At 39.1% G+C, this 22,954-nt stretch overlaps 1 protein-coding gene across 2 annotated transcripts in view; it reads left to right on the top strand.

Annotated features, from left to right (window-relative positions):
- Window positions 1-22,954, top strand: part of tgfbr3 (transforming growth factor, beta receptor III) — a 65,811-nt gene that overhangs the window by 6,156 nt on the left and 36,701 nt on the right. Inside the window, exons 1-3 of one of the 2 annotated variants that reach the window (XM_029146272.3) lie at window positions 87-350; window positions 3,371-3,528; window positions 15,570-15,757. In XM_029146272.3, the coding sequence (XP_029002105.1) occupies window positions 3,468-3,528; window positions 15,570-15,757 (249 nt within the window). In that variant the 5' untranslated portion in view covers window positions 87-350; window positions 3,371-3,467. Of the gene's footprint in view, window positions 1-86; window positions 351-3,370; window positions 3,529-15,569; window positions 15,758-22,954 lie in introns of those variants that run through there. The other variant, XM_029146273.3, reaches the window with a different exon arrangement.

Here is a 22,954-nt window from a genome sequence, read left to right as displayed (position 1 = left end):
GTGACGGCCCTCTTCGCGCTCGTGCGGGGGCTGCTGAGCGGCCCGTGCGCCCCGCGTTGGGAAGCTGTGCAGCAGTCTGTCTCGCGCACAGCTCAGCCTCCTCCCTCCAAAACCCGCCCCCCGACAAAGCCCTCACTAAAAGGAGAGACAAATAGTAGTAAAGTGTTTAAAACTTTACGGCTGTGTTTGGAAAACGGCTGTTAAACTAAACATCGCTGAAATATCACGTCAGCGTCTCGCGCCGCTGTTTTTCTTCCTCAACAGCGGAATGGTGTGACGCTCCAGATCGAATCGCATCCAACTTCAGCTTCTACCAAGTAAACTTCGGTGTTTTCGGGAGCTCGTGCATGGTACGTCCGCTTGCTTTCAAACGCTTACGTTATGACTAGTTACCGACTGGTTTCCTATTAAAGAAGTGTGTGTATGTCATGAAATTACTGCCATTCTTCGCGTTGTCTATAAGGAGTGTAAAACGATTTTGTAGCTAACGGTGTTTGATTAACCACCCTTACGTCAAGCTGAACATCTGGCTGCTAAACCCGTCGACACGCAGCTATCCTTCACGCCGCTAGCTGTTGGTTCGTCACACTGATAAACACGTCCGTGCCGTTAATGTCACAATTTATTAAATGTGTAAACACAACATAAACACGGAACACAGTTTAACCGATCTTGTATAGAGTGTTTGTACTACAGGCGTACTGTACACTGTGAGCTCCTCTGAGAGGGCAGCGTAAACGTATTCACTGTCAGTACAGTACATGCATTAAACGCGACAATACGAATACGAGAGATGCAAGTAATTTGGGTCCAATACTCTCAGTCAGTGTTGCTGTAACGGGATGATGTTTTGGGTTCAGAAGAGAGTGGATGATGGTTGCTGATTAGCATTAGGTTAGGTTAGGTTAGCGTTAGGTACATTAAATGGGATTAGATTAGATTACATTATCAGAAATGAAAAGCTTTATGCGTGTTGATCATAACATTTGTAGTAACTTTCTGCCCACTGATTAATTTACCCACCATTTACTCACTTGCAGTATGACAATATATGCAGAACTTTGCATGCAAATGCTTACAGTAGTCTGCACAGGCATGAACTCAGATTAGGATGTTTGTAGCCCATCATAAACTGAAGATCTTTCTTTGTGGTAAAGATTGTCTCTCTTTGTAAGAAAGCATTTTAGTCATCCATTCACACTAAGAGCGAAGAGGACGTCTGCTAAGGTTTCTCACCAGGTTATCTGATGACCTGGACAGATAGAGGACCTAATGCATGAAACAAACTGGTCTTAGTAGGGCTTGTGATTAGTGCATATGGACAACTTGCACCTCACAATGCACTGCATCTTCTAACCCTTTATGTGTTTTTTGTATCTATACATATATGATTTGTCATTGTCATAATGTTGTATATTCCCTCTGGGTTTAACAACACATAAATGTTGTGTATCTATATTTGATGATGCATGTAAACCACACCTTTAGTGTTGAAGTGACCACGAGTATGCAGCTTGGTTTCCGTTATATGTGGTATGTTCAGTCTGGGGTCTGCATGCTGTGATGTACTTTCCAGATCTACTATGGGTGAAAAAGTTGTTCAGCTTAGATGGTCAGGGTTGAAGAGAAGTCACATGAGGTGATTTGAGTTGTTGCTGCAACAAAACCAGGACCATGGCACAGAGCTTTGCCTTATTTGCACTCAAACCAAACCAAAAATATATGGTTGATATACGGTCCCATCAGCGTATTAAATACATAACTCCTTTCATCTTATCCCGTCAGGGGTCGCCACTGCGAATGATTTGCATGATTGATTTTGGCAAGTTTTTACGCCAGATGCCCTTCCTGATGCAACCCCTCTCTGAGGGGACTGAACCCATGACCTGGGCATCAGGAGCACGACGCTAACGGCTGGGGCCTGCCATCAGCATATAAAAAACTCAGTTTAAACTATATTCCAATCCGTGATGTGCCATGAGAGTCTTTTTATTTGGATTTTCCACTGGGTGCAGTTGAATTTACCATCATTTAGCCAGTAGATAGATGGAATTCAACGAGTGGTGTAAATCAAATAGAACACCCTGGCTTTCCTTTACTTGCTGAAAGTGCAATATTTGTCATGATCTTCCAAAATGACTGCCCAAGCACTGTAGCACTCACAGTGAAAGGCTCTTTTGTCCTCTGCAAGCTCTTTGCACTGCAGAGCGATGCACCTTTTGGTTTGTGCATCACTTCCCCTAGACCTTCCACAGTTCAGTACTTGTCATAAAGATGCACATCTGCCTCTTCCACACTGTACTTTACTCTTCACACTCTCAACCTTTACATTGTGACTGTGTGCACTTCCTTTCACAACACCTTCACCACATGGATCTGAGATTAGATAAGACAGAAGCTTTAGTTATATTTTGTTGCCATAAAGATGAAGATATTCTTCATCAATTAGTCAATAAGTCATTTGTATACATTGTTCCTGGTGCACTTGTAGTATTTATTAGGTATTAGGCCCCAAATTTACATTTACATTGTTTTTATGCTTTTCAGAATGTAATAACAACTGCTCTTCATGACTTTAATCTGCTTGGAATTGTCTGCTCCTCCATAGTCTGATCCTCAGAATTAACTGCTTTTTGAAGAGGCAGCAATGTCTTGTGTCATATTTGTTTAAGTTGTGTATTTGTTTTCAGTTGTTATAGTAAACAACTGTATTGGGTTAAGCATTTTAATCCAGCCCACCCGACACCAACATGCCAACATGTAGTGCGAATCATCACGCTATTTACTTTTTATTGGTGAAAGTAAAAGGCTAGCTAAGACAAACTATATTTAGTTACTTTTTGTTCATTCTGGACAAGAAATAGGCTGAGTACCAAAAAACGACATAAAATTCTCTAAGTATGTAATAATGCTAAATGTCCTTATTGTTCATTTTTATTTTTCGGCCCCGCCATGGCATGGTAGCAGTCAGTGTTTGGGTTGCATTACTTAATTAGAAGGTTAAGTCTTCAGGCGAGGTCATCCTTGATTACTGTGGTGCTAAGCTGTTTACTCAAGACACCACTGGAGGTTCCAGTGTTTCCTGACGCTCTCAATTAAAGTGCACTAATAACCTGTGGCGTGTTTCAAACTGCTTAGCACCAAGTGAGTAAGTGAGCTGTCCCACAGTCTTCGAACTGGCCATGTGTGTGCAGCATGGTCTTTGCATGACCCTCAATTAACCCCGTCTGATTAATCCCCTGGTGTTTTAACTGCTGTCTCATCTCATTGCTTCCAAGAAATCTATAAAGCAGAGCTTAGTTCCCTGCTGTTTGTCCATGCTTAAATGCAATCCTATGGTTGACTTTCTTTACTTTTGTTCATTTTGCAGTCAGAGCTCTTCCTGTTGACCACCTCACAGTAAACAAATCAGAAGAAAGAGTTGTTCATCCATCTTTCTCCTGTTGGAAGCTGCTATATATGAAAAAATGTCTAGAAGACCCCCCATTGCCTTGTTACTCCTTGAAATATGTTGCCTGGCATCTGCAGGTAAGTTTCTCTTGCTGCTTATCTTTCTATCTATTATTGTTATGCGTGATATGACACAATCAGTTCTGTGTAGTATGTTGAAAAAGGGGAAAGTGCATGAGCACTTGCAGCATGATGATTTACCAATTAATTTGCCAATTGTTAAGGTGCTGCTGTAGTAAAGATCAGCAGTATAATGACATACAGTTTATTCTTAAGAATTAAAGTAGAATTCCTCAGCCGACTCAGGGCACAGGTTGGTCTTTTGAAAAGAGAAAGAATTTTATTGTTGTGTTGTTGGACAGTGACAATTATGCCCACTCTGTGGGATTTTCCACACTGTGTGCACGCCTTTCTTCACAATGAATGTCATAGTCATGAGTAAAGGGGATTTACATTTAGGAAAGTGCTGACAAGTCTCAAAACACTAACACTGAGCAGACATCTATCTTGCAGATTAATGATTATTCACTGCCAAATACCAAGTAAACCACAGCCAGTAAACTGACATAAAGAAGAGATAGAAGCGATAGAGAAAGGAGAGCAATTGTTACAGCTGAAAACAGGAAGTGTGTGTGTGTGTGTGTGTGTGTGTGTATGTCTGTGTGTTCGTGCGTGTGTGCATGCATGTGGTTTTAACCACTGACATTACTTTGTCACAGTCTCTTTTGTTGCAATTGTTCTACTGTCACTTAAATTGCATGGATACTGGCAGGCCATGACTGACTGACATAACTATGCTATGAAATGCCTTTAGAAAAATGTTAAGCTGTTAGATTTTGGCATTAGACATGAGAAAAAAGCTGGAGACATTAGTTTAGTTTGACCAGTGTGTCTAATAATAATAATAATAATAATAATAATAATAATAATAATAATAATAATAATAATAATAATAATAATAATAATAATAATAATAATAATAATAATAATAATAATAATACAGGCTAGATGTTCTGTAGATGTTTCACTAGACCTAATTGAATGAACTGTCACTGTTAGAACATCAGCTTTCATTGATTATATACTTGAGCAAATAGTTCAGTTTTCTAAAAGTTTTTTCTAAAATATGTCATGTTTGCTATGGACTGGCATCAAACACACAGAGTATACACATCTGCTTAGAATATGCAGATGTGTATGTGAGATGCCCTGTGGCTTTGGAGCACTCCAGCATCCCATGTTGTTTCTGTGGTAGCATAGAAATAATTACCTAGTAGGAGACAGCATAACTAGCATTCCAAAAGTTTAGTTGGCATATCGGCCATAGGTAATTACGACCTTTAGTCAAACAATAGCAGTGCAATCAGTGGACTGTGGGCAAAGCAAACATGATTTCTCCCACAATGCCAGGATCTCTAACACAATGAAGTCACAAATGAAGTTTTCCAAAAATTCTTCCTCATACTCCAAGACACATTGTTCTTCAGTGGTCACTAGGGACAGATATTTACAGTTAGACAACTAAATGTTTTTTCCTTATAATATGTATGGTAGTCATTTCTCAGTGACAAATGAACTTATCTTCAGATGCATTTGATGTTTCAGAAAATGCAGGACAAATAACATATTTGAACTGTAATTACTGTATTTTTAACCACCAGCGGCAAATGTTCCTTCATCACAACTTTCATCCCTTAGGTACTTTTTCTTTCTTCCTCCATCATCTCGTGGGATCTGTGTAAACAGTCACATCTGTTCTCTAAACTTGTCAAAACTCTTTAGTAATGTTTAGATCAGTCTTTAAAGAGTCTCCTCACAGCCTAATGCAGTCGAGGATCTGGGCCTCCCATAACTCTTAGGAGTCAGACTAATAGAACCTTGATGTCCATCAAATTTCTACTTGCTTCACTTAGGTTTTGAAAGTTTATTACCTTCTTATAAGTTTATTACCTTCTTATTTTTTTCCAGATACATATTGTCATTTTGTGATTATATTCCCACAATTAGTTGTTTTGCAGCTCCAGAAGGATTTTAAAGCTATGCAACGTTTATGACTCTGAACAATGTTGCTGATATCTCATTGAAAACCACACTAGTATTACTGAAAGGAAAGGCCATTCTCCTTCTCCTTTCCTGATTTTACTTATTTAGCTTGATGTAGAACCCCACTGAGACTTTAAAAGAAAGAAACAGTAACTGGAAACAGGGGTGGCATTGTGCTTGTGTTCACAGTCTATACAGTATGTTTAGCTTACAGAAAAGTAAACCACTTTCGTTTGTTTTCACAGTTGTATATTCTTGATAAACACGAGTCATTGTGATATGAAAAGTGGTTTTAATGTTTTATCCCCACAGATGAGCAAAAATATTAGTCTATATATGCACTATGCTTTCTATGGGCTCAAAAGAGGGGGACTGCCAAAAAGCATTGTGCAACCGCTGTAATCTGAGAGTTAGAGTGGCCAGGGGGAGGAGAGAGGCAGCCGCAGGCGTGGGCCGTCTGGTCCAAATCGACACACTCAACACACATACACCTAGCCAAACCGACAAAGTCTCTTCCAGCATGCTAAACCAGATGTTGCCCTCTGATTCATGCAAGGGTTTGGATCAGCACAGGACAGAGGCACAGCGCTGCTAGGTAGAGTGGTTGTGATGTTTACATAGCAACAGGAGTTCATAGTGTGTCTAATTACAGTACAGGTCTGTTGCCCTTCGATGGTGTGGCCTTTATCTTGTCAAGGAGGAGACAACCATTCTGGCCTTGGCTTGTGTGTTTTGTTTATTGAATTAAGTTCAGCCTGGTGTCCCTATTTTTAATTACCAGCAAGAATTGAAGTGTAGGGTACTCACATACTTTCAGACCAAGAAAAAGCACTTGAATAAGCTGCAGCGGGCAGGTCTCTACAGATAAATTCATATCTTTGCCCAGGTCCATCATATCTCGTTAGCCTCACGTTAAGAGGACGCTTACGCAAACTGAAGGAGTAAACTGAATCCCAGCCCCTTCCCTCTCCCTTTCTCTCTACAGTTCCAGTAAGCAGGCGTGTAAATAATGTCGGTCAGAGCCAGTAATGAGAGACAGCTGGGGTGATCGTGCGTTTTCCATTGTTTTTCAGCCCTGTGAAAAAAAAGCAACGGGAGCTGGGGAGACTGGGAGAAGAAATATTATGCAGAAGACAGAAAAAGGAGGCTAATAATAAAATAAGTTACTCTATCTGTTCAGCATATTTTGTGTGTTACACATATAAATAAGAGGAATGGACCACACTTAATTGGTCTCCACAAAAAATCACAGTCACCGTAGTAAAACGCTGAATAATTTTGTATCTGTTTAAAGTAGGCACATTTGGAAAGAAATGATGCAGAACAGTGGAGTGCATCTATTAATAAGAGTCCTAATATGGGATGTTAAATTAAGGTTTCCAGGTGGTGTCTTTCACCAGAGCAGTGCTTCCCGACCTTCCCCACTCCATTTCCAGTCGTGCCGAAACACCATGTCCTAATTCTTGGCTGGTCTTTTGGTAGTGCTGGGCCAACCAATGACAAAAGCCTATTCTCTGAGATTCTTCAGATCAATATTGCTTTTTAGCAGGAATTTAGCAGCCTATTATGGTCTCTCTGATGTACAAAAAAAACACTAGTACCACAGTATTTATTAAAAATATACCACAGTATTTATTAAAAATATACTGTACTATAAATATACCCTTCTGTGTTTGTGTTGTTGCATGTTTTCCTTCCAACACAACTATGTATTGAACTGTGCAGGACCTTCTAGTGTCCTTTTGAACATGTTAAAACACAAGACCCTGTAGCATTTGACAGGCCATTCTTCTTCTTTGCCCTCTCTTTCCCTGAGATGAAGAATCTCTGCGGAATGTAGTTTTTTGCAGCATTTGTGAAAGTGCCGTGCCCTTTCTCACCTCTGGCACAAAGGCACAGCATTGCTTCACTCACCATTTTTCTATGTTGATGGCAACCTGGCGCTTTGTAACACAGCCCCCATTATCACATATGAATGGTGATGTTTTTGTAACTTAGCACAGAAATAAAGATGTCTCATTAAGGCTGCTGTTTAATGCTAAAGAAGGAATGTGCTTTGTTTCTTGATTCAGCTAAATCCCTTCCTCATGCCACTAGCAAAGCAGTAAGACTAATGATAAGGGGCTTCTTGGCTATTAAAGGGTGTGTGTATTTGCAGATCCTAATTCGGATGTTAGGTGAGTTTACAAATGGTTAATTATGTTGTTTTTTTTGATCCTCAGGCACATTGTCTTTTGATCAAGATTACATTTTCACAGTGGAACAGTAGATTGAGGCCTGTTCAGGCATGCAGAGGGTAAAATGCAGTATAAGAAACACTAAAAATGTACTGTATGTTTCTAAACAAAGTGAGGAAAATACTTTGTGGTATATTTTAATGTGGGATATTACAATTGTAGGTATTTCCCTCTTTCACAATTAAATTTCTGTCTTATATCAATATCAAACATGGTAAATTCAAGGTTGAAGTTTATTGTTTCACTTGCAAATGTCATCAGCTCAAATCCCCAAATGAAACAAATGTTTCCCAACTTTCCATCAGGCTTTTCATAGTACAGGTGGATTTTATTAAATACCAAGCATCTGACCAGCATCCACCTCGAGTGAAAAGGGCATGATCGGGTGTTATAAGAAACGTAATCCTAGGGTGCACGTACCCTACTGAGGCTGAGTCTTTGTGACTGGAGGAATGGCTGCTCTCCAACCCCCAGCAGGCTGCTGTTAGGGACCTGGGCTTTTGCAGGCATTTATGATTGATGAGGGATTTGCCCTTATAGTAGCAGGACAGACATTTGTCTGCATTGGCCTGTTTACCAACAAGGCCAGTTCTGCTGAGTAATACAGTATAATACAGCACTGTGTTGAGTGAATGGCTGTTTCATGCCTCTTTATGGTTTTTCAACCAAGTCATGTCTGGTTAAGGTCTTTGCATGTAACTACGCACTATGTATCTAAACCATTACAAGTTTGGTGCATTCTTTATTAACTTTTGCCAACAAAGCCATGTGCTCATTTGGTTTGGCTTGTGTTGTGATTAATTTGATTGCCTTATCATTACGAATAATAATCATACTGGAGGAACAAATAATAATAATGTCATGTTCCTAATGCGATTTGTTTAAGTGCAAAAGAGTGAATATTGGTTGCCTTTATTGATTGGATCAGATTGTTCTCAGACGGCATTGTCCACATACTGCTTTTAGGATGCACAACAGTCTTGTTTCGTGTCTATGCTGACAACTTTGTGTTCTTTGATATCATAGGCCCAGACAGCACATGTCAGCACCCATCAGTAAAGACATAGAGTTGTAACACAGCCAGTAAAGTCTTTAGTCATATGCACACATGCTTGTTTTCTCCCAGCTGTCTCACTTTACACAGTAGCTCCTGTGGTCCTCTGAGAATTAGTCTTGTCAACCATGTCTTCAAAGTCCTCTGATTTATGTCAGCATTTATAGGTAGACGAAATACACCCATGTCCATCTTCTGCCTTATGGTGCACTTTCATGTTCTGCTTCTAACTGGTCATGTATGTTTTTCAACTAATGCTAATAGTTAACCAATAAGGGCGATAAGAGTTGTTGTACCCACATTTACTACTGTGTCAGTTCAATAAAGCTGCCATTAAGCTCTATTCACTCAGACACTTAAAATTTTTATGGCACTTGTTCTACACTTTTACACCATGGGCAACCTACAACCCTTCATATTTACATATTTAGCAATATGTTATAATTAAATTATGTGCTATTGAAATATATTGAGTAAAATTAAGTTATTTGTTAATTTTTGTAGCATGTAGAACCATTTGCAATCCGGCAATTGCCCTTTCCTGGCATCTTGTTTTCTAAGCCTTTACTCTTGGTGAGGTTTTTTCATCTGTAGGGCTCTAATTTATTGTCAGACCACCTGTTAACATACTTAAGCTTAGCCTACATGCACACTTGTATTTGCTTCACATCCCCCACATACAGTGGATAAAATAACATCTATTGCTTCTTCAGTCATCAAACAACTGACAAATTTGAACTACTAGAACATGGGTAATATTGAGTTTCAGGATTTGACACTTTGACGGAAAAGCTTCCCTTTCCTAATAGAGGTTGGGCTCATCCCTGCCCATTTCCCTTCCAGCTTCTTCCTGTCCTGCTTCCATTTTTACTGTTCAGAGAGAAATCCTTCTCATAGGCAACTTTTGCTACCCTTATGAAGTACTTTACTCACTTCCTGTAGTAGTAGTGGCTTAAGGTTCAGGGGTAAGAGGGCTGTGCTAATGTCAACAATGCAGAACTAGTGGTTCTTTAGCCCAAAGCCCGTTAGGAAAACAAAAATGGGCACAATATTACGTTCCACAACCTGGTTTGTGTGATTCATGGTCCATGGGAATCATGCCCTGCAGCAAAGAGAAAGAGATCAGAGGATTCATTTAATCCTATACTTCATATGGGAACTGGGATTTCTTAGCTAGAGATGTATTTAAACACTGAGGCCCAGCTGTGCTATGCTCCATTAGTTGTATATTAAATTTGACTTATTATATTCTATATTGCCCTGCGATGGACTGGCGACCTGTCCAGGGTGTACCCTGCCTCTCGCCCGTAGCCAGCTGGGATAGGCTCCAGCACCCCCGTGACCCCGCACTAGGGAGTAAGCGGTTAAGAACATGGATGGATGGATGGATATTCTATATTTTAGACTAACGTAGTCAAAATGCAAGTTTAAACTTTATTATATTTGCTAATTATATTGTTGCAATTAAGTGTTGCCAATTGTGACATTATCCTCACTTCTTAGAATACAGTATATTAAAAAAACACAGTCATGCTTGTTAAAGGATACTAGGAACTAGACATGTGAGTACTTGTACAGTACACACACAAGGGGAAGGCTCTATTTGTTTATGTTTGGAAATGGCTTTGTGGGAATTTCAGATTTGTCTCTAACTGGCACACAGCCTGACCTCACTTCCTGTACCAAATCTTGGTCTGATGCCACACCGTGGAAAGCAACAAAGTACATTCTCTGGAAACAGAAGTGTTTATCTCTAGCAAGATATGAGGAGACTGCACTGATATGCACCTTACAGAAAGACTACTACAAATTTTGAAGATATTTATCTAATGCCATTTTAAGTGATTCTAAAATTAGCTTAATTACCGTAGCCTTTGGCAGATGGGAGTACTATATTATAAAGAGATCTGATACATATACCAAAAGACAACCACACACACAAATTCAAATACACTGTATAAAAAGTGAGTATTTGTATTTATACATTTACTATACAGTATATCAGTCAAACATAACAGCATTTCCTCTGCAGGACGTTTGTGAGGCCTTCACGTCACCTGGGCGTTGCCAACTAAGTGTTTTTATTTTTATTCTGTATACTGTATGCTGCTCATTTCTAACATAAACATACAAGCATTGCACCAAACATATTTTATGATATGGTATCTGGTGCACTGTAATCTACAGTTACAGCTGGTGTGTGACAGGATGGTGAAGATAAAGCAGCCTGTAATTACTATGGACTTAAGGAGGAAATGGGGCATCTTCAATGGCTTTAACGTTATAATGGAGACCTATTAAAATAATAAGAGTGATTATGGTAATTTATATAGGAGAACATAATTTGTTTTTGGCTTCATGCATTCAGATTGTTGGTTGCATACAAACACACCTACTTTTGCGTGGTATACATGCAATATACAGTATATAATTCTATTCCATGAATGATGTCCTACATTTAGGCTTACAAAATGCACTGCAATGTGAGATGTGCAGTAAATGCAACATGTCAGTTGGACTTCCAGAGTTTACCTTTCAAATCTTAATCTGAAATAATTTTAAATATTTAGTTCACTGCAAAGTCAAAATTGTGACTATGATGTCATAAGCCAAAGCATAATTGGACATTCGGACGTTATCACGCCATTCAATGGTCATTATCAGTGGTTATCAATAGGTGCAGTAGGTCGCCGTCATCGATCCGTAAGGTAGATCACGGCTCGGATGATTTAACCAGCAAAGTCAGTAGGGGCGCTGTTGCGCGGTTGTTGTTCAGACGGGAGGATCAAAGTTTTTGATTTTGATTTATTAGCGAGCATAACTTAGCAAGTAGCTAGCTGTATTGTGTTAGCTAACCGTAACCTGAACCCCCCACCTGTTATCTAACCCTAACCCTAACCACAATTTAACGTCTGAAGCCGTTAAACGTAGCAACTTAGCTAGATGCTAGCTGTTAGCGAGTAGGTAAAGCAGGCACCTACTGGCCCGTACGAATGGGCTGTTTAGCCCATTTGTTATGGGTGATAACATCCGAAGCGGGTGGCATAACATTGTGTGTTTACAGCTAGTCAAAGCATTAATTAGAAAATAACTTGAGCAACATGACAACTGCAATGAACACTACTTTCCACCCTGTGCACCTTTTCTCTCACCTGTCTTTATCATGCTTACTTTCGAAGATTGTGGTCAGGGCAGCCGTGGCTTTGTAATGCGTAACTTTTATAGCATTTACAGTATGAATGGATGCTTTGAACGACCAAAAGACATGCAAACAAACAAATTGCGACCAAATTAAGAGTTTTTACCTGCAAGTTGTTCTAACTGATAATTATTGGATAAAATAACAATCACAAGTTATTTATGAAGTAGCTGCTCAGTTTAGCAATGTCCTAAAGGCATTCTTTTGTTTTCAATGGGAGCTATGATCTGAACCATCCACAGGCAGCACTACTACTACATTCTGCAACTTTTAAACTCATATTACCTATATTTCTTCCTTTGACTCTTTTGATAACATTTCAGTAAAAATTCAGTTAAATTTTATCAATCAACTTCTAAAACTTTATCACAAACCTCCACCTAACAACCTGTTGCACATTTTGGAATTTTCCCGCTATAAAAAAATATTTGTCTTCCCAAACGTGCATGGTTATAAATATTATACATACTTTGGTACAGGTGCTTTAGTCAGAGTATATGATATCATAGTTTATCACAGCAAGTGCCTGAATACACCAACCTGCAGCCTGAGGTTTGGCAGTGAAAGTTTATGAAATGAATATGTCTGTCATTTTTTCCAGTAAGCTACCCTTTAGTTTCTTGTTTGTTAATATAAACCACAATGCTTCTTCTTTGTCTCATGTGGTTTCTTGCACCTGTGACATTTGTTGGCACCTCTGACACCTGCCACTTTGCAGGCCTAATGTTTAACTGAAGTATGTAGAGAACACATTTGATATTACATACTACTCTCAGAATTGTTTTTTGCATGGTCATGCAGGGATGTCTCAGGATGCTATAACTGTTTTTCTGCTTCAGGTGTGTTAGCTTTTAAAAAATGTTACTTACTATGAAGTGAACCACAGGATATAACAAGTTGTGGTGGATCAGTAGGTGGTGAAGTAGTATTTTTTTGGCCTCTGTGTTTCTTATATTTGACACTTTCAAAGCTTTCCAATTTGTACCTGAAACATTTGTTTTTTTTGCAGTTACAGCTTTTCATTTTCATATATATATATATATATATATATATATATATATATCATATTGCTGCAGTACTACTAAATCTTACCTACAGTATAACACACACACAAACACACACATGTAGTTGTATCTCATTTAAACGGTTTTAAAAAATGTGGAATTTGTGCTACTACTAAAATATCAGCATCAGATTTAGCTATAACTTAAGGAAATACTTGATATAGTTTGCAGAATGTCTTGAGGGCTCAAGCTAGACTTGTTTTTCAGGGAGAGTGAACAACAGCTTCTCTCATTCCTTTGCTGTGGGCGTTTGGCCCGGCCAGCTAAAAGGCACTAGTGGCAGCTGGACAGGACGTACTCTGTACTCATCTGATGACAGAGGAAACAGAAAAGATGGCTGGAGAAGATGGGAGACTGAAATGGGCAGGCAGACAACGTGACAGAGGACACCAACAGATGCAAGCTGTATTTCATTTATATTATTAATTTTTGTCCTCAGAGGTCATTCATTGTGATTAAAAGAAATGGTTTTGGGTAAAGTCAGCTGATTCATTAGGGGTCCTACAGTATATAGTATGTTGGAGTTTATTTCCATTTGATCATCTTAACCCATAAACAAGTATTTGGTCAGAAAAACCTCCCCTTCACTCTTGCCTAGTAACTTTATGAAGATGACATACTGTACATGTGAATGTAGTGTGGCACATCAATATGTTGTTTACGAAAAAGCATAAAACTGAACTTTTTAAATAATATATGAAATAATGCTGTGCTTCCATACTTTCTGCAGCCCTCAAGGGCCCCAGAAACACAGCTAGTTTAGATTTTGGTAAAGATGTGCATTCTGCAGATATACAGTAGTGTCACCAAATGTGCTGTTGAGAACAACTAGCCAGATACACAGCATTTCTATTTCAAATTCTAATAAAAATATAAAAATTTAAAAATATATTTTTTGCTTTTGGAAAATAGTATCACACACTGACTGGCTGGCAGCTTTTAGGCCCAGCAATAAAACGACCATGAAATGCATCCTACTGTAGTAGTGTCCTACTTTTTTTAAATACGTTTTTTTCAGTATATGTCTCCTTGTTCTGTCTCTGTTGCATTTACGAGATCAGATCTTGGAGTAGTATTGTAATGTTTTGGCAGTCTACCAGAAAAAACTGCATTTCTCTTTGTCTGTCTGGCGTTTATTTGTTATTCTCCATGTGTGAGGGGAAAAAGTGAGCTGGAGTGCCCTCAGACGTGTTTGTGGGAGTAAAACATGATGACATGGTTAGAAAGGGAAAAGGCTTTGGTCCTTTGGGAGGAAAAAGGAGGTGGGGGGCCTGAACTGGGGTTGAAATACAGATGCACCACAGGGTTTTGACATTATGGCCCATGCTTTGTGTTTTAATATATGAATGTGTGCCCTCAATAAGAGCGTCATACTTAATCTATCAGAACTTGTAGTAAAGTAAAGAGACAGGATGAAGTCTAGGTTGAGACCTCTGTCAAAGGCTCGAAATATGTCTCAAGAGACAAATATGGAAACAAAGAAGCATCTTTTTTTTACAAGGCCATTCCATACAAGATTTCTTGCTTTGTGCTGATCCAAAGATGAAACAATAGCTACAGTATGTGTTAAGAGCAAATAAATGTTTTCCCCTAGCTGAACCTCTGTGGTGAGGAACTGTGGTTTTAGACTCAGTTGGGGAGAATTTAAAATTGTTATCGAACTGTCTTTCACAAAGACTTTAATCCTTTCCAAATGTCCAAATCTGATTGCTTTTGGCAACCTCTGTGTGTTTAGTGTGATGTGTTTGAAATGTGAGCAGGCCTTGGCTGGCACAAGGCTGTGGGGTGAAACACAAGGTCTGACCTTAAGATAAAACTTGGCCACATGCGTCAGCATATCGTAACAGGGCTTTCTAATTAAAAAAAGAACTGCTTGGTACTTTGTTCAAACTCTGTCTATCGCTTTTTTGGCATTCTGACTTGCACGCTTCATGTAAACTGGGTCATACAGACGTAACGGGTACAGGAAGTTCTATAGGACGATTTCAGGCTGTGGTGAACATTGTAGACCACATAAAAGTTCTTGGTTTATGAAAGGAAGTTCCATAACATGCAATACCTAATTAGGTGTGACCATATAGACATTTTGTGAATCTGTCTTTAAGTTAAGTAGACATTTACTGATAAATAACCAATAAAAATAGGGCTCTTTCCAAACAGACTGGACCTACAGTACATAAATATGTTCTAGTAATAAAGAATGCATTTTCTATGGAGCTAAATAATAGTGTGTAATGAGACAGAGTGATTGTCAGTGTAAGTCACATACAGTAAAGAGTTTGTTGAGTGGCAATGGGGAAAACCCTGCATATGGCAGGTGACCTCTTTTGTAGTAACAATTCTCTTGTTCTGCACAGTTTAGAGGTACCCATAAAGATAATGTGATTTTAGTGTGTTTTGTTTGTTGTTTCCCTGTGTGCTGTGCTATGTGGAGATTTAATAGCCACAAGACATAAGTCAGCAACATGACATTTGAATCTGTAACTTATGTATTAACTGATGTTTTTTTTTCTATGTTGTAGTACCCTTGTTTCGTAGCCCATGCGAGCATCTGCCAGTGGGGACGGGACATCCAGTGCAGGCTATGCTGAAGAGCTTCTCTGTACTGTCAGGCTGTGCAAGCAAGGGCACCACCAGCTTCCCTCAGGAGGTCCACATCATCAACCTCAGAGGACATGCTCCAGAGAGGCCAGACGACACCCTGGCAGAAGTGAGTCATCTTTAAAAGAAAAAAAGTTTAAATGTAGTATCTACAGCCAAACCTACTGTAACTATCTGTTTGGTCTTTGATCCAAAATAATGATAATACACTCAAAGGAATCACTAAAATTGTCGTCTAGAACCTCTCTAGTAATGTTTAAAATTAATTGAAAAAATAGCTTTCTTCCTTCCTCAGTGTCACTGGTGAATAATGTATGATTGATATGTTCCATGTACTGCCTTTGTTACTTCTATACATTTAAGTTCAAACTTTCAGCACATCTCCTAAAGGTAAACTCAGTTTTAAAACCACTGCCTATTATCTGGTGAAGTGCAACATGTTTAAAGGCAGAACTTCTCACTCTTAGCCATACTTTAAAGATGAATCACGGCCCCACCACCCTCTAAAACTCTCTATCTGTCTGTATTCCAAACTATCTCCATCGCCTACAGTCACAGTAGTTTCAAAGCAGCATGTATAGGCTTGCCATTGCAATTTTTCTGCTGGTACTTAAAAGCTGCCAAGACCAAATGCACAGTCTGTGGGTGTGCGAGACTCACTCTCTGGTTTCAGTGGCTTTGTGCTTTTTCTGAAGCTTACTGTAACTACATGGACTTCGCTACTGAATGATAGGTTTCTGTTATCATGACAGTGAGAAGGGTTTTTTGTTCAGTCTGTCCTGTTTACACAATGTTACAATAAGGAGCTGAAGCTGTTACATCACGTGAGATTTGTCAGATGTTTGCATTACAATACAGTATATACCAAAAAGGTACTGATAACATGGTACAGTACAATATTTTAAACATGCATGATAATAACTAATAGAATATATTATACAGAATGATAAATTAATAAATGAATATATAAATAAATTAATGTTTCAAATATATATATTTTCTAAATGAATTGTGACATATATTTTCAGGTATCATCTTTCATATAATATTGTGACTTTTGTTAATCAGAAATGAAGTATCTATTTCTTTCATTCATAATCTTAATTAATGTACAATATTTGCATTGCAACACAGCATGTGTGCCAATCATATAGCTTCAATGCAGAGTTGTTTGTATGTTTTTTAAAACCCATTATTTTACACAACTTATACAAATAATAACAAAGCTCATACGACTCTCCCAACTACAATAATAAGAAGAGCTGCATGTTCACTGCTGTTGGATGGTCCTTTAATTTGGTAGAAATCCACCTACTGACGTCAATGTCTGGTAATCCTTCACCTCCATGGCCTACTGAGTGCTTGTCAGAGGGGCAGAGAGGGTACAAATCCTGCTGACCGTTTTATAGCCTTCAGTCTGGCTACACAAGGACATTTTACCTTCTACAGAGATTAGGTGTCCACGTAGAAGCTCATTTTTGCTTGTGATTAGATAAGATCACCTAAAGGACAATGCACCATGCATTGGTGCTTGATTGCTTTTCCACCCTGAGATGTGGGCACTGACTGGTCTGAACAGACATAAACAGCCTCTTGCTGCTGCCAGACTGTGTTGGAGGGCATGCCTCAGAAAGTCTCACTGACACAGTCTCCCCTTGGTCTTTGATGAAGGTACAGTAATACTCTAGCAGAAAAAACTAAAATATCTTTGCAAAATAAGCCAATATGGGAAGTTTTAAAATAAAATAATGTCACAATTCCCTACATACAGTTTTCCCACAACAGTTTTGCCAGTATATAGCAACATATATTTTAATACTTTTGGAAACTATGGCTAAAAAAACCATTAGTTTCCATATTTGAAGCATGTTTGTATTTCTATATCTTTATTTGATGTAGTTTGATACTGTAAACTCCATCATAAAACTATAGATCTATGGGGAAAAGATAATAGACCATAAACAATAACTTGTTTGGTGGTCATAACTTTTAACTGTAACTTTAGTTTGTATTTGTGGTTGATGTCACCCTCTTCATTTTAGTATTTTAATCCATTTACATTTTTTTATGTGGAAAGGCAACATTTTATTTGTCTCAGTAATTTCCTCTGGTTTTCTATGGCTCATGCAGCCATTGCTTATTTACTAAGTCAGCAGCGAGGCGCTTGGTCTAGTGTCTGACTTCTCCTTCTCACCTCTGATGGGGGAGGAAGTGGTGTCTGGCCCACAGAACAGACTGTATTTGGATGTTCTGGATGATGTTCTGTTGTACAAGAGGTGCCTGTGGCTGTGCTTTGGCTCTGCATGTTCAGGTGCTGCTGGAGAGTCACTGTGCCCCAGTGACTCTGTAGTAACTGTCTGCAGGGAACAGGCCTTGACCAGGTAGAGAAATAAATCTGCTGTTGACCATGTGTGTGCATAGGCAAGTACAGAGGATCACATGGTCAGTTTTAGACTCTCATACATACTCCTAGACAGGCACACATTCTGCAGCTGCGGTGTGTGAGGTCTGCTTCACATCTTTGTCACGTCACGTCAAGGTACATTTTGCAGCTTGTCCATATTTACAGACAGCACAGGAGAAAATGAATTGTTTCCTGCCTGCGCCATTAAACTCTTTCTGTATTGGTAGTAATGGAGGGGTATGTACTGTTAACCACAGAAAGAAAGGCACAGCTGGACTTGACTCAATACAAACTTTGGCTGCGGGCCAATATTAGATGGAACACCTCAGTAGTGACTGTGCATAGTGCTTTGTCTGGGACATGCTCACACACAGAGCTTGTAATCACCACGGAATTACACAGCAGAAGGAGTAAATGTGGTAATTATTAATTAAAGTATAAATCTGTAAACATGCACAGTTATATTTTAGTATTCTAGTCATGTGTTTATAGCTGCTCTGAAAATGGTTCACCAGTCTGTCTTCAATTAAAATGTGGTTTAAAGAAAATGAATCAATGTCATATCTTTTTTTTTATTCCTCTTTATATAGCCACAATAAAATGTGATCTTCGTAATCCTCTGTTTTAACTACACATTAAGATGTACTGTAGGTCTAGGAATAGTTTCCTGTTATACGGTACCACTTTCTTTCTCAGTGCTTGTTGTGTTCATGGTTCCCAAAAGATATGCCCCTGTTTATTGGTATATAATGTAAGCAAAGGTTTTCACTAATAATCCTTGTGATTCATTTTAGGTGTGTACTAATTAACAAGTGTGTCAGTTTACAGTGTAGAATGGTTAGTGACACTGTTAATTTGGAATTTTAAAGTTTTTTATTGACATTTTATAGATGTTCTTTTATTTTATAGATGTTGACATTAACAGATGTTCTTCTAGGGAGTAGGTTATTTTTAAAGACTTTTTTTGTAAAATGACTAGTACTGGTAATGCTATCTTGCTTCGGAAGTGGTATTGACATTTGTCTGAAGTAGAGAGTGATGATTTCTTCAGCTCCAGTGGTCCTGATCAAAGCTTTTATTCCTAATACTCATGTGGGCCTCTATAGAAAGACTGGCCAGGTTGGAAAGGCAGTATGCTTGGATGGGTCTTAGGGTTTTACTAAAGTGATTGTAGGATGGGCCTGCAATTCACATTAAATACGTGGTGCCTGGTTGAATTCATGTGTTTCAGTTCTTTAAATAATTCTAATGATAATTTTACAAATTTAACTCATTATAAAAATAAAGTCCTATAGATTAACAAATATACGATTTGTTACAGTCAGGGTGAGCTGGATGACCAGACTTACTGCTCATATTTCATCCAAGCTTTTAAACCTTTGGGATTTTAAGGTAAAATATCTTTCTGTGGGTTGAGTATTGACCTGTAGGTGTTGGTATTTTGCCACTTAAGCTCTACCAAAACAATGACCTCATCTGTAGTGTTTTTTTTCTTTTCCCTTGCTCTGGTTCAGCAGTATTGGTATCCAATCCAAACGTTTTTCCACGTGTTTCATTTGCTACATGCCAAAAGTGACATTTTCCTCCCTCCTAATAAGTGACCACCCCATCTGTGTTAAGGCAGAGCTTGTATTATCACAGGCACCTTGTTCCTAAGTTGCTGCACAATATAAAAAAACTCAGAAATAGACACCCTCTGGGCATTCATGTGGTTTCTAAGGTGAAAAATAAACCAAAACAGCTAAGGGTTACTACTTTCCCTATTCAGTTTACCGAAGACAAACATCAAACACAGCCACTGGCTCTGAATCAGGGTGAAGCAGAGCAGATGATTGTTTTATCAGCTGGAATTCACAGATATCTATCACTGGGTGAGTGACTCACTGGAAGTGTTCAGCAGGCATCTACCCTAGTGAGAGCACGGACAGACAGGAGTCCAGACAAACAGTTCTTTTACTGTTCTTGAATATATTGAACCTTTTCCTCTTTAGATTGGAAGGACATTGTTTTAATAAATATATTGCTTAAAGTTCCTATACTATACAGTAAAACGATACTTGTACTAGCCCTTGCAGGTGCACAACACAAGTGCTTTTTGGTAACTGGAACTCCAATTTTAATTGCATCGTGTTTATGGGTTCAGCTGTGGGTAACAGAACAAAAGGTAGTCCTGTAAATGTACCTGCTGTCGCAGATCACAGCGTGGAGCAATGTCAAGAGTTTACCCCCCAGCAGTTAAACTGCTAGTGGCAGACACACAGTAAATACTTCTATAGACGACACAGCAAAGGCAGTTTAAACCAAAGAACTATGAATCAGTGTAGAATTCTTTTTGGATTCTTTTTCAGTGATCATATTTAATCTAATCAGAATGTGCACTTGGTTTGTTCCCTGCTGAAGTGGAGTGTTATTTTTCTCCAGCATGTCCCGCCATTCTTCCATATCACTCAGATTGCTATCCAGGGGTCCTGTCTGCCTTTTACGTATTTACGGTCTGTTTTGTTGCAGCTTAGCGCTAAGCTAAAGGCAGACTGATTGTCATCACCATTCAAGAGAAGCTCCAGGTAGCATCCCTTTTATGCCTAAGTATGTTGGAGGCACTGATAACAGCGGTCAACAGATTTTGGCCCGTCTCCCCTTTGCCAGTGAGCGCCTTTGCCCCAGCTCCCACTTCCCTATACACTCTCTATGATCCAGAAAGAACCAAGATCCAGACAGACAAGACACATGCACATATATAGACACATCAGATAACACTGTATGATGGGTCCCAGACGCCAAGCTTTTCTCCCTCTCCCCCAGTCCTGTGTTTGTAGTTCTTAGGCTTCTCTCTTTGTTTTCAAAACGTGCGGTGTTCCTGAATTCCGCACACACTAGCTTGTCTATAATCTACCCACACTCAATACTACTGTCTTTAAAGCATGCAGGGAAAGTTTGTTGGTATTCAGACCTGAGCATGTTTTTTACCTTATATCATGGGACACGTAGCATTTTTTTGTCTTATTATTTCCTGGGGAGGGAGAGTGTCTTACCAGATTAGGCTCATTTTTTGGCTAATTAAAGGATGTTTTGATTTTTCTGAATCGCAAGGATCATCAAGCACTTAATTAACCCTGTCAATAAAGGAAACTCTCTCTTCCTGCTGCACTGATACTTTGACTGCTCTAACTGCAGGGCCACCGCTGGTTACATTAGTGGGCACAATATTTGACAGAGAAAGCATCACATTGTACTGTCTTGAAAGTTCATGGAATTGCAATAACATGCTTAAGGCAGGACAAACAAATAACTTGAAAATGACGTGTACTATGCTTTAAAGTACAACAAAGTCATGATTTATTATTTGTGTTATATTCCAGTTGGTGCTGCGATTGTTGTTGTACAGTATTGATTGATTGAGCCTAAAGTTGAAGCTGTATTGTTTTTTTCAATACTTCAATTGTTGCACTTGCTACCACCACTAATGATAAGTTCTGTGAATGTGCTTATCCTGCTACAGCTGTCGTCCCTTGTGTGGAGTTTGATTTCAGTAACATGATAGGTTCGGACAAGCCTTCACTCCTGGTGCTGGCAAATGTGCCCCTGTAATGTACACTGGACCCCCAAATCCCTGTGCCAGCCCCCTGATAATCAATCACGCGTCCCTAGCAGAGCCTCTCTGCAGGTTCTTCTGCTGCACCAGGAACAACTCAGCACCACCTGATTCCTGTGAACAGTATTAGAACTGCTTTGATGCCTGGCGTTTCTGCACCTCCTCTGTCCACACCCTGGCTGCATGACAAGGTCTTTTGCTATGTTCAGTCTTAACAGACTTCGTGACAGCAAATCCGGGGGCTGAGATGTGCACCAGCTGTTGTTGCTTGGATTCTGCAGTACTGGTTTTGGTATTGTGGCTGATTACCTAGTAATATTTGAAAAACAATAGTAACAGTTGCCACAGCGTTCCCCTTTTCCTCCTTCAGTGCTTCTTGGCACTTTCTCACCTCCGTACTCTGTTTATTTGTGTGTTTGCAGGTGACTCACGTCTTCTGGAAGTGTCTCTGTCTGGGTTTAAAATTCTTCATCTTTTTTACAACTCCCTCTCGCAGTTTAATCCTTTTTTCTGCCTCCCTTCTCCATCTGTCTAAGCCAGGTCCTCGAAGCCAAGTCCAGTATCATTATATCTTGGTTGTTGATCCTCTACAAATTGAGACAGGAAACAACTTATTCTCACTTATTCTATGGCTGCACGCACATAAACTATGTACGTGCTACACTACTATTTCAGGATAAAGTTTGAATGCAGATAAAATCAAATAATCTTTAGAAACGTTCAAAAGTTGTCACCTTAAACCTACAAAACGTAATTGAGAGAAATTGATAGTACAGTAATGTATGTCAACTCTTCCAGTGTTAGTCACAGCTTGGATCTGGCTGAGGACCTGTAATGAGACTGTTGACAGCTGTGCAGGGTAGCTGTTTTAGCTCACATTAACTTCACAGAATGACAGGATGAGCAGCTCCACAGCTTTTAGGGCTGTGAACTAAAAGCTCTGCAGTTCAACTGGAAAATTCAGAACAATGTTCATTATCTGCAGCTCCTGGTAATTTTGGGTAACAAGCTGGTAAAGTAAACATATACTTTTTATGTAAAGAATCACAAGTCTTGTACTTTATAAGAGCAAATTGCCTGTCTTGTTTCTTGACTAAAGTAGTGCAGACAGAAGCATGCGAGGAACATATTAATTAGCCTTTAGAAAAACAGCCTATTGGAACTTAAGGTAGATTTCTGTTCAATTCCTGGAATAATGCTAATAAAAGGCATCTGACTTCATTTTCATTTTGCTTGTGACAGTAACCAGAAAAATCAACAGCTGCTAAAAAACATTTTTGTCAAAGCTCGACCTTACCACATCAAAGATA

Source organism: Betta splendens, chromosome 4 (assembly GCF_900634795.4).
Source record: "Betta splendens chromosome 4, fBetSpl5.4, whole genome shotgun sequence".
NCBI classification, from domain to species: Eukaryota; Metazoa; Chordata; class Actinopteri; order Anabantiformes; family Osphronemidae; genus Betta; species Betta splendens.
This window is presented reverse-complemented; position numbering and strand designations above follow the sequence as displayed.